The sequence below is a fragment of the Dipodomys merriami genome, unplaced genomic scaffold (genome assembly GCF_024711535.1).
Source record: "Dipodomys merriami isolate MVZ:Mamm:240054 unplaced genomic scaffold, mDipMer1.0.p SCAF_5, whole genome shotgun sequence".
Lineage (NCBI taxonomy): Eukaryota > Metazoa > Chordata > Mammalia > Rodentia > Heteromyidae > Dipodomys > Dipodomys merriami.
Window position 1 is genome coordinate 43,259,258 of NW_027206068.1, and position 14,325 is coordinate 43,273,582.

Here is a 14,325-nt window from a genome sequence, read left to right on the forward strand (position 1 = left end):
ATACTGAAAAGGGCACATTCATGTTAAGCAGGGGAAAAAGGTTTTCAATTTCATTCATTAAACTTGAGTAAATAATTTAATATCTCTGTGCACCAGTCCTCCAAGCTAATGAATAAGGATAAATGCTTAATGGAAAAATCTAGCTTAATAAAGTTAGCAGTATCAGCTCCACATATACAGGAAATTGATGTTCCCAGTAAAAAATGTATATGAAGAGGAGAATGGGAGGGAAAATAACATATATTAAATGTCCACCGTGAGGATAGATCAGGTGTGTTAAAACAAAATGTTTTAATCTCAGCAACAACCAAGTAAGGAACACGTTGTTGACATTTTTATAGATGTGGCATCAGAAACTCAGAGAACTTCAATGAAGTCTCGGTTCACACAGCCTGTCACACTGTGAGCAAGCTGTTTCTGTTTGGTTGGAGTTCATGATGATCTTGCTGTCTTGCTGGAAATTGCACACTGAACAGCCTTCTGAGACATTTTACTGATTAAAAAATGTAGAAGAAGAGTTAGTGTTCGGGTGACACAATAGGAGAGGGAAGTCCCATCAGCTTGAAACAATTCATCCTGTGAGATGTTTTTACAGGTTCTAACAAAATTAAGGGAAGGCAGCTGAATATATAAATATATGTTTAATTAAAAACGTGGAAAACATCCCAGGTTTCTTTCAAAATATATTCCCACCCCACTATCATTTCTCCCCACTCTGCAATTCCCTAGCGTAAGGAAGGCAGCCTCTCAGCCTGGAAGCTAAGTTTTCTTCTTCAACAGCACAAAACCTCTGTTTGGATTTTCTGAATTTCTCCAAGGCAAATCAGTGGAGATAAGTAATTGAAGAAGATATATTAAACATTCCATTCATTCCTTTTCCTTAAAATTAAACTCTTTAATTAAAAGCACTACTTTGATCAATTCTAATTTTTACCTCCAGCAGTGGGATATAGCAAGGTGTAAAATAATAGGAATAGCTAGGGGCAAGCAAGTTAAATGTCCCAGTCACTAAACAGTTTTTCTTTTCCTTTTTCTTCATCTCGCTTTACCGGTAAGACTATTATGGTCTATTTTCTCCCATTTAAATTGCTTAACCATGTCCAGACTATTCCTAAGAGGTTTTCACAGCGGAAGTAATAATGACAACTTTTTACTCACCCCTTTCCCCCCCATCAGTATTACAGACTTCCTTTTCTCAACTGACTTTATTGGTTTCATGTCCCTTTAGCAAGAACCATACGTGTGACATGTGTGCTGAGTTTTTAGCCTAGGTGTGCCATCTTTATTTTATAACTACAAGCATATGAAAGTGGAAATTAAAGGATGACATTTCCTTGAGCCTGTACTTCTTCATTTTTTTTCCTATCAGCACTTCTCTCTCATTTTATTTTTCCTTCTTGCTTAGAGAATCCTAGATCTTATTATCCTCTGAACATTTTAAACACCGTTTCACAAAAATATATTAAGTTGAGAAACAGAAATGGAGTGTTTTCTCTGTAACCTCCCTAAGTAATAACTTTTAGAGATAATCTAAACAATTTTAGAAGGAACTCAAGGGTCCAGGATTAGAGGTAATGGTTAAATCAGACAAGAGCCTGAGGCTCCAATCACAGATTTCCATTAAGCAAACCAAGGAAACACACGCATATAGAAGATGCAAAAAACATCAGAAATGAGGCAAGAAAACCAAGCCTAAGCCAGCTTTTTAAAAGTTTATACTGTTAGTAGGTCAATAGGAATGGATTAAGAGTGGACCCTTCTCTTTTCTGAGAGAAAACATGCCTGGCAGTCAGAAGAAGTATTATCCAGTATCCATGACAGCCACTGAGTGGTGACTACTTTTAGCATGTACAGTAAGGGAGACTCCTGAAAACAAACCTCTGGAGCCTGCCTAGTATTCCTAGCCTTTATATACTTTTTGGCATAGAAGGGTAGTAGCCCTCAGAAATGTTATTCTCTCTCTCTCTCTCTCTCTCTCTCTCTCTCTCTCTCTCTCTCTCTCTCTCTCTCTCTCTCTCTCTCTGTCTGTCTGTCTGTCTGTCTGTCTGTCTGTCTGTCTGTCTCTCTCTCTCTCTCTCTCTCTCTCTCTCTCTCTCTCCTCTCTGTGGTACCAGACCTTGAACTCAGGGCATTGAGATCTCACTTGGCTCTTTCTTTCATGGATGGCCCTCTACCACTTGAAGCATACCTCCAGTTGGCATTTTTGCTAATTACTTGGAAAAATGTTTCTTAGACTGTTCTGTTCAGGTTGACACTTTGAACTGTAATAATCAGATCTCAGACTCTTGAGTAGGTAGGATTATAGGACTGAATTATTATAGGACTGAAATATTTTTTAATGAAGAGCATCACACCAACCAAAGAACTATAGTAGGAAACAAATTCACGTCTGTAACCCAGGTTAGGTCAGGAGATCCCTGAGGAAAGAGGCAGGGCTTCATACTTGGTAATGCCATGCTCACTTTAATCTTTACAATTATGCCCTGAAGTTAAAACTGCTACCCTCATTTGCATATTAAAGCGCGGAGCATGTGGTAGGTAGTTGTCGAAGCTGGATTTTAGTTGTTGATTGCTCTCAATGAAGAGTACCGATTTTATCCACTAGGTGGTGCTGCCTCACTTTTACTAGAGATTGTCTGGCCTACAAGACGAAATGAGTCTTGGGCCTGTCCTGTGACGTTACTGCTGCCCTATTCCGGGATTTATTTATTTATTTATTTGTTGCCTCTACTGTGTACACTCAAAATGTCAGTCAGTGAATCTGAACTCTTTGGTTGTCTAGAATGCTTTATTCACAGCCTTTGATGAAGAGAAAGCATAGATCAGAGCAGGGCAGGTGACTGGATTCATGTCGGCCTAGCTTGATGTGAAAATGTGAGCTCCAAGTGGTTCCTTCAGTACCTAAGTTCCGGAGTAAGAGACTCTTCCATTCACCAGCTTTGGAAAGTAAGACAACTTGAGTGGAAACTCCTTTGAGATTCCTCCCTCACCTCCTAGATGGGGCCACTTAATAACCTGAGGACTCCATTTGGAAAGTCCATTGACGCTCAAGGCTCATGACTGGCTCTTTCTTTTCCCCACCCTGGGGCTGTGGGGCATTATTTGTTTGTGTTTGGTCTGGTAATACATCTCCCCAATACTTTGATTATATTAAACATTGATTCTGTTCGTATTAATGAACATTTGTTTTAAAAATGAGAGAGTTCTTGGTCCAATAGGTTTGAGGACATTCATTTAAAATTAGATTTTCTTATTTGAGAACCATGTGCATGTTGTTTTCTATTGTATATATACAGAATGTCAGAGAATCTGCTTGTTTATCTTACCACAGAGCTTTTCTTTTAAGACACATATGTCACAGAACAGAGTTTGGGAAATGCCGGCTTAGAAGAGTGAATTTGGTGGGAGAAGAGCCTCTTTTGGTACAGCAAGAGCTGCATGAAGCATTTTGTAAATCACTCTTTCTTTTGGCGTTCGATGGAAGGAGGACAAGACAGAGCAGTTGAAGTCTTGTCTGTCAGAGATCATTCTTTGTTCTGTTAAGGTCTTCAGCTGATTAGATAAAGCCCAGCATTTTAGGAAAGGTAATCTACTGGGTTCAAATGTGAATCTCACCCAACAAACACCTTCACAGAAATTTCTAGAATTTTCTTTTTATTTCCCCCTCATTTATGCCCAACTGAGGATCTTGTACTTGTTAGGCAAGAACTCTACTATTTGAGCCAGGTCCCCACTTCTTTTTGCTTTGAGTTTATTTTTCAGAGAACTTTTTGCCAGGGATGGAATCAGATTATGAATCTCCTACTTCTACTTCCTACCTAGCTGAGATTACAGGTGTGTATCACTTTACCAAGTCCCTGGAAAAATATTTCATCCAATATAGGAGCAGTGAAGTTGACACATAAAATCAAGCACCATGTCTACTGAGATCTGTGTCAGATTTCTGACCTGCAGAACTCTGAGACAGTCTTCATCTTTCCTCCATCTCTGAGGCTATTCTAAACTTCCTTGTATGTCTAGCTTCACCAGCTGGGAATACAGACACTATGGGCACACAACAGGCAGCCCTGATGTAACATAATCCCCCAAATGCATATTAGCAGGAAGCCTTTCCCCAAGACCTCTCTCCTCCTATGCACTCCAACAGAGACTTAAACTCTGTTAAGCATATTTTTTCTTAGGGTTATTATACCAAAGGATTTTCTTGTGATATTTCCATCCATACATATAACACCCTATGTTCAAATTCACCTTCTCTAGTGCTCTTTCTGATCCTCTGTTCCCTTCCTTCTTACAATGTTTAATGTGTTTCATTATTCTATTTTCCTACATGTCTATGAGATACATTAGTCATATTTCCCTATCACCTTCTCTTCTCTCTCCCCCCTCCCCTCCCTGCTGGTCCCATACCCAAACAGCTTCTCTTTACATTCATGTGATTTTAGCAAAGGTTCTTTGTATATGCCAATGATATAGGAAGGACACAGGTGTTCTCTTTGGATAGATGACCTCCTCATTTAAGGTCAAGGACACTAGCTTCACCAGAGATGAGCTTTATCATTATAGCAGCTGCAACTGGAAAAGAGAGAGTATTGTGACTGAACCAATTCCTTCTTCTGTGATTGTTTCTGCCATCTTAATTCCCCACTCATACCAAGTCATCTTCCTGTCTTATTTTTGTCCTGTTCTTATCTGTGTAGCCAGGACTAGGCCAGGATTCCTCTATGTCTGACCCCACAACAAACAGAATTTTGTTCCTAGGTTGAGCAAGAAGTCCTTATTTACTTTCTCCAAATTCATAGCTTATTTCTTCCTCCCCAGGACTGTCCTTTTCCTCAGCCGAATGACAACAATGGTATTCATTTCCTATACCATTCCAGCTGTAAGATACGATCTGACTCCAGGGGTCCAACGAGATTAGTACAAAAAAAGCTAAATGGTCCATTTTCCAGAGTCATATTCAGGCTTATCTACAGTTATTCAGGCTTATCTACAGTTACTTTTCTAAATTTTAATCAACATTTTCTGGAATTAAAAAGATTTTTTTTTTTTACAAAATAACTAAATAAATAAATGTAAGGTGACTAAGCTCAGTGGCTACACCTCTGTGTTCTCCAATAACATATCTAGGAAAACATCTTGTCTTTAAGGTTCAGTAACTTTAAAATAAACAAAATGATAAATAAACATGGGAGACACATCTGGGAGACACATCTGTCTCCCAGGGGATGAGAAATAGCGTTCTGGGGAGTTGGCAGATAAGCTGTGATAGGAAAAAATATTTGCTTCAGGAGACACAGGGAAAGAGTTTGTGGTATTTGCTTCCTGTTTTCAATATGGAAAAAAAAATCAACCTACAGGTAGCTGTTAATGAAGCAGAGAGTTGCTATGAGAATAGAAAGAATTTGATTTAGCTAGTCTTCATACAGCCAAATTGTTTTCTTCTTCCTTCATTGGCCTTTTCTCAGTCTTATGGGAGTGTCTTTGTATCTCATGGTTCTCCTGATCTAAACTTACATCTGGGTGATCTCATGGCTCAAATATCATCAAGTGGTATTCACACCAGGTATGTGACTCCAGGCTGAACCTCAGACCCATCCATCACACTCTGCACAATTTGTCTCCCTGGATTTTTAACTATTGTTTCAAATTTAGCAGATTATTGTGACACTGTTTCTGTCCTCTCCTCAAGCTCACCAGCTGCCTAGTTCTTGACATATTCTGGCAAGAATCCCTTATCGGATGGATACATGTTCATGAAATGTTGAGTTGTTTGTTCATAGGTAAAAATGAAATGAGTAGTTAAGATTGCTCAAGAACGTTTCCCTGGAACAAATGATGGCCAGAGTGAAACACAATCATGTTTGAAATGAAGAGAACATGTGGAAAATGAAGAGGACTTTTAAGGAAAGTCATTGAGAAATAGCCAAGCAGGAACAAGAAGATGAGAAATGTTGAATTTCAAGAGAAGAATCAGTGACACTGGTGGAGGTAGCAGAGAAGGTGTTGTTGAAAAGTGGTGGTGGGTGCAACCTTTGTCATGGTAGTTCCAGTTAGAGAGTGTGGGAGATTTTGATGTGAGAAAGTAGATACAGAAGGCAATATATACACTTTTAAGAAGTTTGTCCAAAAAGTCTTCAAAGAAAACCAGGGGTAGTTAGAAATGTTGATAGGCTGAGAGTATAACTCCAGTGGCAGAGTGGTTGCCTAGTAATCAGTTCAAACCCCAAGAGTGCCAAAATTAAAACATTTGGAAAAGGCTTGACATTGAGGCAGGTGGCACTAGTGGCTCCTGCCTATAATCCTAGCTAATTAGGAGGCTGAGATCTGATCATCAAGGTTTAGAAATAGCCTTGGAAGACAAATATTGTATATTCTAATCTCCAAATAACCAGTAAAAAGCTGAAAGTGGAGTTTGTGGTTCAAGTGGTAGAGCACTAGCCCTGAGTGAAAAAGCTGAGTGAGACTGTTAAGCCCTGAGTTCAAGACCCTGTACTGGAAAAAATACACTTAATAAAGAATGCTTATAGAAGGAGGGCAAGTAGTTCATGGGAAGGGAGATCATAGATATATAGCATAGGGAAATTTGTATGGGCGCTGTCTACTGCTGGGTATTGGATCCAATAGGAAGAGACATTAATCTTGAATTGGAGAAGACACTTCCCCCCCCAAAAAAAAAAAATAAAAGAGAGGAGGTAAAGATAAGAGTTGACTCAGTTAGCACTGTATGTTTATCTATAAGTCAGAGAAAGTCAATTTGATTTGGCCATGGTAGAAATACCTAGAGTTCCACAACATTTAGTCTCTTGCCCTCTCAGGGTATGGAAGTTCACACTTTCTAGTTCTCTTGCACATCCTCAGGCATGTAACTTTCCTAGCTGATGACATGTCAACGGAAGTTGTGAGTCACTTTCCAGGTCACAATGAAAGCTCATGTAGAATTTTAGGTTATTGTTCCCTTTGATGTCCTGATGGCTGAAAAAAACACACACACACAGGTAGAAATGGCTTAGTTGCAAGATGCAACAGTCTACCAGCGTTACTGAGAGGACATTTAGTTCTCTGAATGACAACCTGAGACTACCGCATGTATAATGGGGGATAATGGGGAAGAAACTTTCACTTAGACCTTCTGATATTTGAATGTCATTACAATAGTGTACTTGGTTTATCCTGATGAAATCCTAGCTCAAGGAGAAAATATGGCACATTAGTTCGTTGAGGACGTGTTGAATGATTGTGCTAAGTGTAACATGAAAATATAACTGGGTAACTAGAGCCAGTAATTCTTAGTCTTTCAGAATAGAGATGTATAGGCCTTTAACAGAAAATATATGCAGAAAGTCCCAAAAGACTTTTGGTAATGATACTGAGACTTTCTCCTGAGGATTTGGGAAGTGGAGTATAAGCATGTCTGGTGGCAAATTCCTAGGGACTTTGTGGACACTGTCAGGATGTGGATAAAAGATGGACCAAAATACCCTCGTCGTCGCTGAAAATGGCAGAGTCCCTATATGCAAAAGGATCAATATTAATCAGATAACAAGCACTTTAAAGGATGAAGTACCCCAGGGAAGGAAGGAACTGTTCTTGTTGATCTAGAAGAAAGTAGTGCCCAACTTCAGACTATAGAGACAATGTGAGTATTCGAGAAATAAGACCTTAAGGAAAATGGTATTTCATTTAAGATTTCATTTAAGACAAGACTATGGAAGATACAAGAAAATATATTTGCTTTAGATTGTAGACAGAAAGGTCAAAATTGAAACAAGAACAAAGCAGCCAACTGAAAATATGCTTTGGTGACAGTTAATAACAAACTTGACACTCTACAAAATTGCATCCTTGACAAAGAAGCCTACTTGAGAAACAATTCCAGAACATGCAGGAAATGAAAAGGTCTGAATAGGAAAAGAGAGCTCTAACCTTTGAATAATAGATACTTCAAGAGAATGCTTACTGTTAATAATAAGTGAGACAATATATATAAAATTCTTGGAGAGTGCTCAAAATATCAGACTTTATTAACATTTTCGTAAGGGAACAAGCATGCTGCCTTTCACCTACACTGAGACCTATGTCAGCCTTTAAACGAAGACAGGTGTATTTCAAGTTGATGAACTTCACGTCTAAACTAATTATGGTAAAACATCTCAGATAATATAGGCAGCATAATGGAGACTCTAACCTTCTACCTTATATTAGTCAATTGTACAAAATCCTTTCTGGACTCCTGAGTGTGTTCACCTGTGTTAATACTATAATAGATTATATTATGTACGAATGTCTCTGCAGAAGTTGAAAGGGAACATCTAATTCTTAGAGTGTTGAGAAACACTGACTTGGGCTCGTTGTCCATTTCAGCACCATCTCCCTTTCTATAAACTCTTCAGGGAGAGGAGAGAGGATCTGGTTTAGAATACAAAGTGGGACTGTAGTCCTTGAGTTTGGGAAGACACAGGCAGTGACAGAGGTCTGGATTTGACAGGTTTGGACAAAGCTTAGGCTTTGGAGTATGACTGCTGGGCCCTGTAGAAAGTATCAAGGCCCAGCAGGAGGAGCCACGGTACAAATTGTCAGGAGGTCTCAACCAGCCTCCGATGTCTATCTAAGGTTGATGATCACCTGTCTTGGAGATAATGACAAGACACTATGGCAGAAATGGAACATGTACTATTAATATTATTGTGTTAAAGTCTGCAATCCTAATTTCAGGATATTTCTCACAGCTATCTTCCTTGGAGCCTGGGCTCTTTCTTCATAGCCAGATCCCATGTGTTTGAGTGCGGTTCTTTTATCTTAACTGTTTGGTCTATAGCTATAGAAAAATATATTGAGCTAGGTGCTGGTGGCTCACACCTGTAATCCTAACTACTCAGGAGGCTGAGATCTGAGGATCATGATTCAAAGCCAGCCCAGACAGGAAAGTCCGTGAGACTCTAATCTCCAATTAACCACCAGAAAACTGGAAGTGGCTCTGTGGCTCAAGTGGTAGAGCACTTGCCTTGAGTTGAAGAGCTCAGGGACAGTGTCCAAGCCCAGAGTTCAAGCACCACAACCGGCCATAAAATAAAAGAAAGAAAAGAAAAAAAAAGAAAGAAAAGTCGGTGACACTCTTATCTCTGATAAACTACTCAGAAAAAGCTGGAAGTGGTGCTGAAGTACCCTTGAGCACAGGGAGGCTCAGGTACAGAGCCCAGGCCCTGAAGTTAAGCCCCAGGATCAGCAATAATACTAATACTAAGGTTGTACTAGAGCAATGGATCCCTATTGTGTTATGATTGGTATTCTTAGAAGAGGCTGACAATGTGAAGACACACAGACATGGGAAGAATGCCACATAAGGATAGTAGAGACTAGAATGACATGTCTACAAGCCAACAAACACCAAAGATTAGTGGCCCTGACCAGAAACTAAGAGAGGTGAAGACAGATTCTCTCTCAAAGCCCTTAGAAAAAAACTGACCCTGTTGATAACTGAATTTCAGATTTCCAGTCTCCAGAGATTGTGGGAGAATAAATTTCTGTGTTACCAAATAACCTAGTATTAGATATGTAATTATAGTAGCTTTGAGAAACTAATAGATCATATTTTCACATTAGAAAATACTTATATAAGGTCCTAGCAATTTATGTTTCTGAGCTCTAATTTCTTGACTAAATCACCACAGCTCAGTCATCTGAGCCCACAGGTATAATGTGCAAATTCCTTGTACTTTATCATAAGGAACACATTTAAATTTTTATCTGTCTTGTTAGATGCAATGGCAGACTTCCGAGCAAATGCAGTATATCCGTCATGAGTTCAATATACATTTGGCTTACCTAGGATAAAAATTCCTGCAAACATGTTTTGAGATATGTATGTAAGGAAACATCTTTAAAAAAACAGAACATATTTCCATATGGAAGACTCCATTATGTAGTACCAAGTCTTCCTATATTAATGTGTAGCTAAAATTAAGGTCCAGATTATAAGCACTTAAAAATCGTTTTTTAAAAAACAACTAGGTTATAGTTCATCTTTAAGGCTATCAGGCCTCTGAGCCAAGTTAGACTTTCACATTTACAGAATCAGCTTATAATCTGCTTCAACAATCTATCTTAACTCTATTTAATGAAATTGAAGCTGTTCATACACAAAGATGCTACAGTCTTGTAACTCATGAGTTACATAACCCATAGCCATAAGCTACATGAGAAACTCTTGCACATGCACACCGAGGTACAAGAACATAATAGACTAATTCCAACAACAGTGTCTGGAGTAGCCTGAGATTGGAAAGGTCCATCAAATAGGGATGGAACATAATAAAAGGCACAAACACTTCACATTATAATAAAGGTTGTTTACACCAATATAATATTGAATGATGGAACAAATCATTAAGGAGTATGTACTTATGATTCTAATTATACAAAGTTCAAAATTAACAAAACTGAACTCGTTTACACATATGTACAAAAGTAATCAAACAAAATAGAAATGCAGAGATCCGATTTTCTGAATAGGCCTAATTACCTGATAACGGTTTTCTCTGTCAGTCTGGAGTTGTGATGGTGGAGATGGCAGGAGAGTGGAGTGTTGTTCTGTGTCTAGAAGTATTTTATTTCTTAACCTCATATGTGATTACATGGGTGGTAACTTTACAATAATTTTAAAACCATATCTACATATGTTTCTAAACTATTCTCATATATGTTGTATGCCTCCTCAATGAAAAAGACCTATGTTTACATTGAATTCCTAATCTCCAAGTCATCATTATGTAAATTTGTTTGGAAATCGGATTGTTGTAAAAATAATTACTTACATAAAGCTGAGGTTGTACAAGGATAGGTGAGTCCTTACTGCAGTATTCTGACTAGAGTTCTGAAGAAGATGACCACATGTGCAGACAGACACAGGGAGGCTGCCATGGAATGACCATGGCAGAGCATGAAGTGACAAGTGTACAAGCAAAGGAATAGCAAGAATTAGTGGTCATCAGTAACATCTTCGACAGAGGTGGAGATAGATGCTTCTTCAAAGCTCTGAGAAGAAACTGACCTTGTCCTCATTTTAATTCCAGAGTTTCTGGTATCCAGAGCTATGTGAGAATAGATTTCTGTTATTCTAAGCAATCTAGTATGGGATATTTTATTGTAGTAGCTTTTGGAAATGAATACATTATATTTTCAAATTAAAAGTATTTGTAAAAGTTCCCAGGAGTTTATGTTTCTGAGCTCTAATTTCTTAAATAAATTATAAAACCCCAAAACTAAAAAAAATAGTTAATTCTTCCTACATTATATATTCCTAGGCAAAGTTATTCTCAAAAGACACAACTCAAAGTATAAAAATAAAGATCTCCCATTTAGAAAAGCCAACCAGGCTACATATCTAGTTGTACCAAGAGGTCAAAGATCAATTGTAAATGTCTAAGTCCATTAAAAAATAAAGGATGTGATTTGTTCCAGGTTGGCCTGTAAAAATTTTATTCTGACCCCTTGATTCTCTTCCTTACTGGAAATTCTCCAGCGTCCAAAATGACCCCACACATGGCTTCTGGGAAGACGTCCTTATTTATTCCATTTCACTCCGGAGCAAAGCCTTGACCTGAATGAAGACCTTACCCAGAACTCTTCCAGGGCAGAATACTGATGAAAAGAGCCGCTGTGAGTGACGGCCTGTGGTTACAGTATTGCTTGCTGCAAGTTAGAGAGTCCACAGTCTCAAAATTCTGAACTACGTGTTCTTGCAAACCACACTGGAGGGCTAATACTGCATAGGATACTGACTGAGCTTGCTTACGGGAGAACTGCATTTCTTAAATATGTTCAAATACTGGGGGTGGGGTGGGGCATAAATAAGGGAATAGAGGAGCATTTCACAGGGAACAGATATTTTAAAATTACAAAATGCAACATTAAATTTTTAAATTCCTTTCTGGTTTTTATATACCAAGTAAGAGTAATGTACACAAATTCCTTTCCTGCAGAAAAGTAATAATGAGGTAGAATAGCACAGTAATTTGAAGCCAACCTGTCTGATTTCAAATCTTGGTTCTTCTGCTTACTAGCTTAGTGTATTGTTGGCCAATTGTTCACCTAAGTACAAATTTCATCCATAAAAATAGGATTAAAACTGCATATTGCAGAGTTGCTGGAAAGATTTCACAAGGTAGTGGATGAAAAGCATTTAGCTTACAATGTTGCCCATGGTTAAATGACAAGTGAATATTTTTTATTGGAGTAATAACAACAATGACAATAACAACAATAAAAGATCTCTTCAGATGTAAATTTCAAGCCACTAGAAAATGTCTTGCAGGATTCATTATAGATCTGGCCCCATAGCAGACATTTACTTCACCCCATTAAATCAGGCAGAGAAGGAAAACTGCACCTTCTCAATTTGACCATTCCAGTCATTAAAACATTCCTTATCAGAAAAACAAAATGCACCTTACTTTCTTGGTCAGCTACATAGTGCATTGGATTAAAATAATAATTTCTAAGGAGCTTCTCAAGCACAAAAAAGTATGCATTTCTAACATTTGTTGTCAACCCCAAATTGAATGTGCTACAATCTCTGAATTATTTTCTTTTTTGCAATAACTATTTCTATTCTACTAGCTTCTACCCTTTTCAATGCAAAATATGACCTTTAGACTCGCTTGGCAGTGTGTGTGCGTGTGCGTGTGTGTGTACGTGTTCATTGTATTCCGAAGAATTAGCTCTTAAGATGTCAACCTGAGAGCTGGGAAATTGTCATGTCCTTCCAGTTTGCCTGCTCAGACTTTGAGGTTCACTTGCTTTAAAAGAGAAGAGAAACATCATTTTGTAAAACATTCAAAGCAATTGATTCCCCGCCCCCCCCCAAACCACTTGCATGAGCTTCAGAATTTCCGATAGAACCTTTATTGCGGTGGTGTTTCGCATTGTTATTGATAAAAGCTGCTTCCGCACAGACAGCAGCTGGTCTTTGCAGATCTGCCCGGAAGGTGAGCCTCGCAGCTCAGCACAGGGCTGTCCCGAACTTCCGGCAGAGGTGCTTCCGGCAGCAGTGCTGCCTCCTCCCCCACCGCGCGGGGGTTTCCGGGGGCGTGGCTTCCGGGGGGGGGATCAGAGGGGGAGTCAGTGAGACAAAGCGTGGTTTCCAACCCCCGCCTGCCTCGATTCCCCGCAGGCGCCAACGTGAACATGAAGACCAACAACCAGGACGAGGAGACGCCCTTGCACACGGCCGCCCACTTCGGCCTTTCGGAGCTGGTGGCCTTCTACGTGGAGCACGGCGCGGTGGTGGACAGCGTGAACGCCCACATGGAGACCCCGCTGGCCGTGGCGGCCTACTGGTCCCTCCGCTTCAAGGAGCAGGAGTACAGCAGGGAGCATCACCTCATCTGCCGCACGCTGCTGGACCACCACGCCGAGGTCAACGCCCGCGACGACGACTTCAAGTCTCCGCTGCACAAGGCGGCCTGGAACTGCGACCACGTGCTCATGCACATGATGCTGGAGGCGGGCGCCGAGGCCAACCTCATGGACATCAACGGCTGCGCGGCCATCCAGTACGTGCTGAAGGTCACCTCCGTGCGACCTGCGGCCCGGCCCGAGGTCTGCTACCAGTTGCTGTTGAACCACGGGGCGGCCAGGATCTACCCGCCACAGTTCCACAAGGTGAGTCAGGCTTGGGGCCTGGGGCCGCGGGCTCAAGTGGCAGCTTGGCCCCCGAATGTACAGTTCGTTTGAAGCTGAAGTCCTGGGACTAAGTACCTAACCTGAACTACTTCGTCACAGGCCAGGTCTGTGTGAAATCTGGGCCTCAGACCTAAGAATGAGCCCAAGGGTAGCAAATAACATACTTTTTTTCTCATGGTGTGAATTGACAGTGGCTTTCTTCCAGGCAGATGAGCGAAGACCCAGACAGCCACACTTGCTCTTACTCTTTGTAACGAATGGTTTAGTCTAAAGATAATTCAACTTGCCAGTTGCCAGTGGCTCATGCCTGTAGTTCTAGCTGCATGGGAGGTGAAAATCAGGGAATTGTTGCTGACCCCAGCAACAATGCTTTTGGATGCAGAGAATGTTTTTGTATGAAAGCTGCAGTCTTGGAAGTGGGGTTAAACTACTAGAAGCTATGTAAACCTCTGTAGCTAAGATTCCCAGTACACAGTAGTCAATAAGTTTTAGCTTTCTGAATGTCTACAGCTTGAAGTCATATTGATTTTCTGAATCATACATTGGCAATCTGACCTGACTGAGACAACCAATGTGAACACACTCTATGGTGAATCTACAACACAGTAGTTTAAGTTATACATAAAGTTGTTCCTGTTTGTC

At 40.0% G+C, this 14,325-nt stretch overlaps 1 protein-coding gene across 1 annotated transcript in view; it reads left to right on the top strand.

Annotated features, from left to right (window-relative positions):
• Asb4 (ankyrin repeat and SOCS box containing 4) overlaps positions 1 to 14,325 on the top strand; it is a 45,942-nt gene that overhangs the window by 18,908 nt on the left and 12,709 nt on the right. The window contains exon 3 of the mRNA XM_069996536.1: positions 13,172 to 13,662. Coding sequence (XP_069852637.1) covers positions 13,172 to 13,662 — 491 coding nt within the window. The remainder of the gene's footprint in view (positions 1 to 13,171; positions 13,663 to 14,325) is intronic.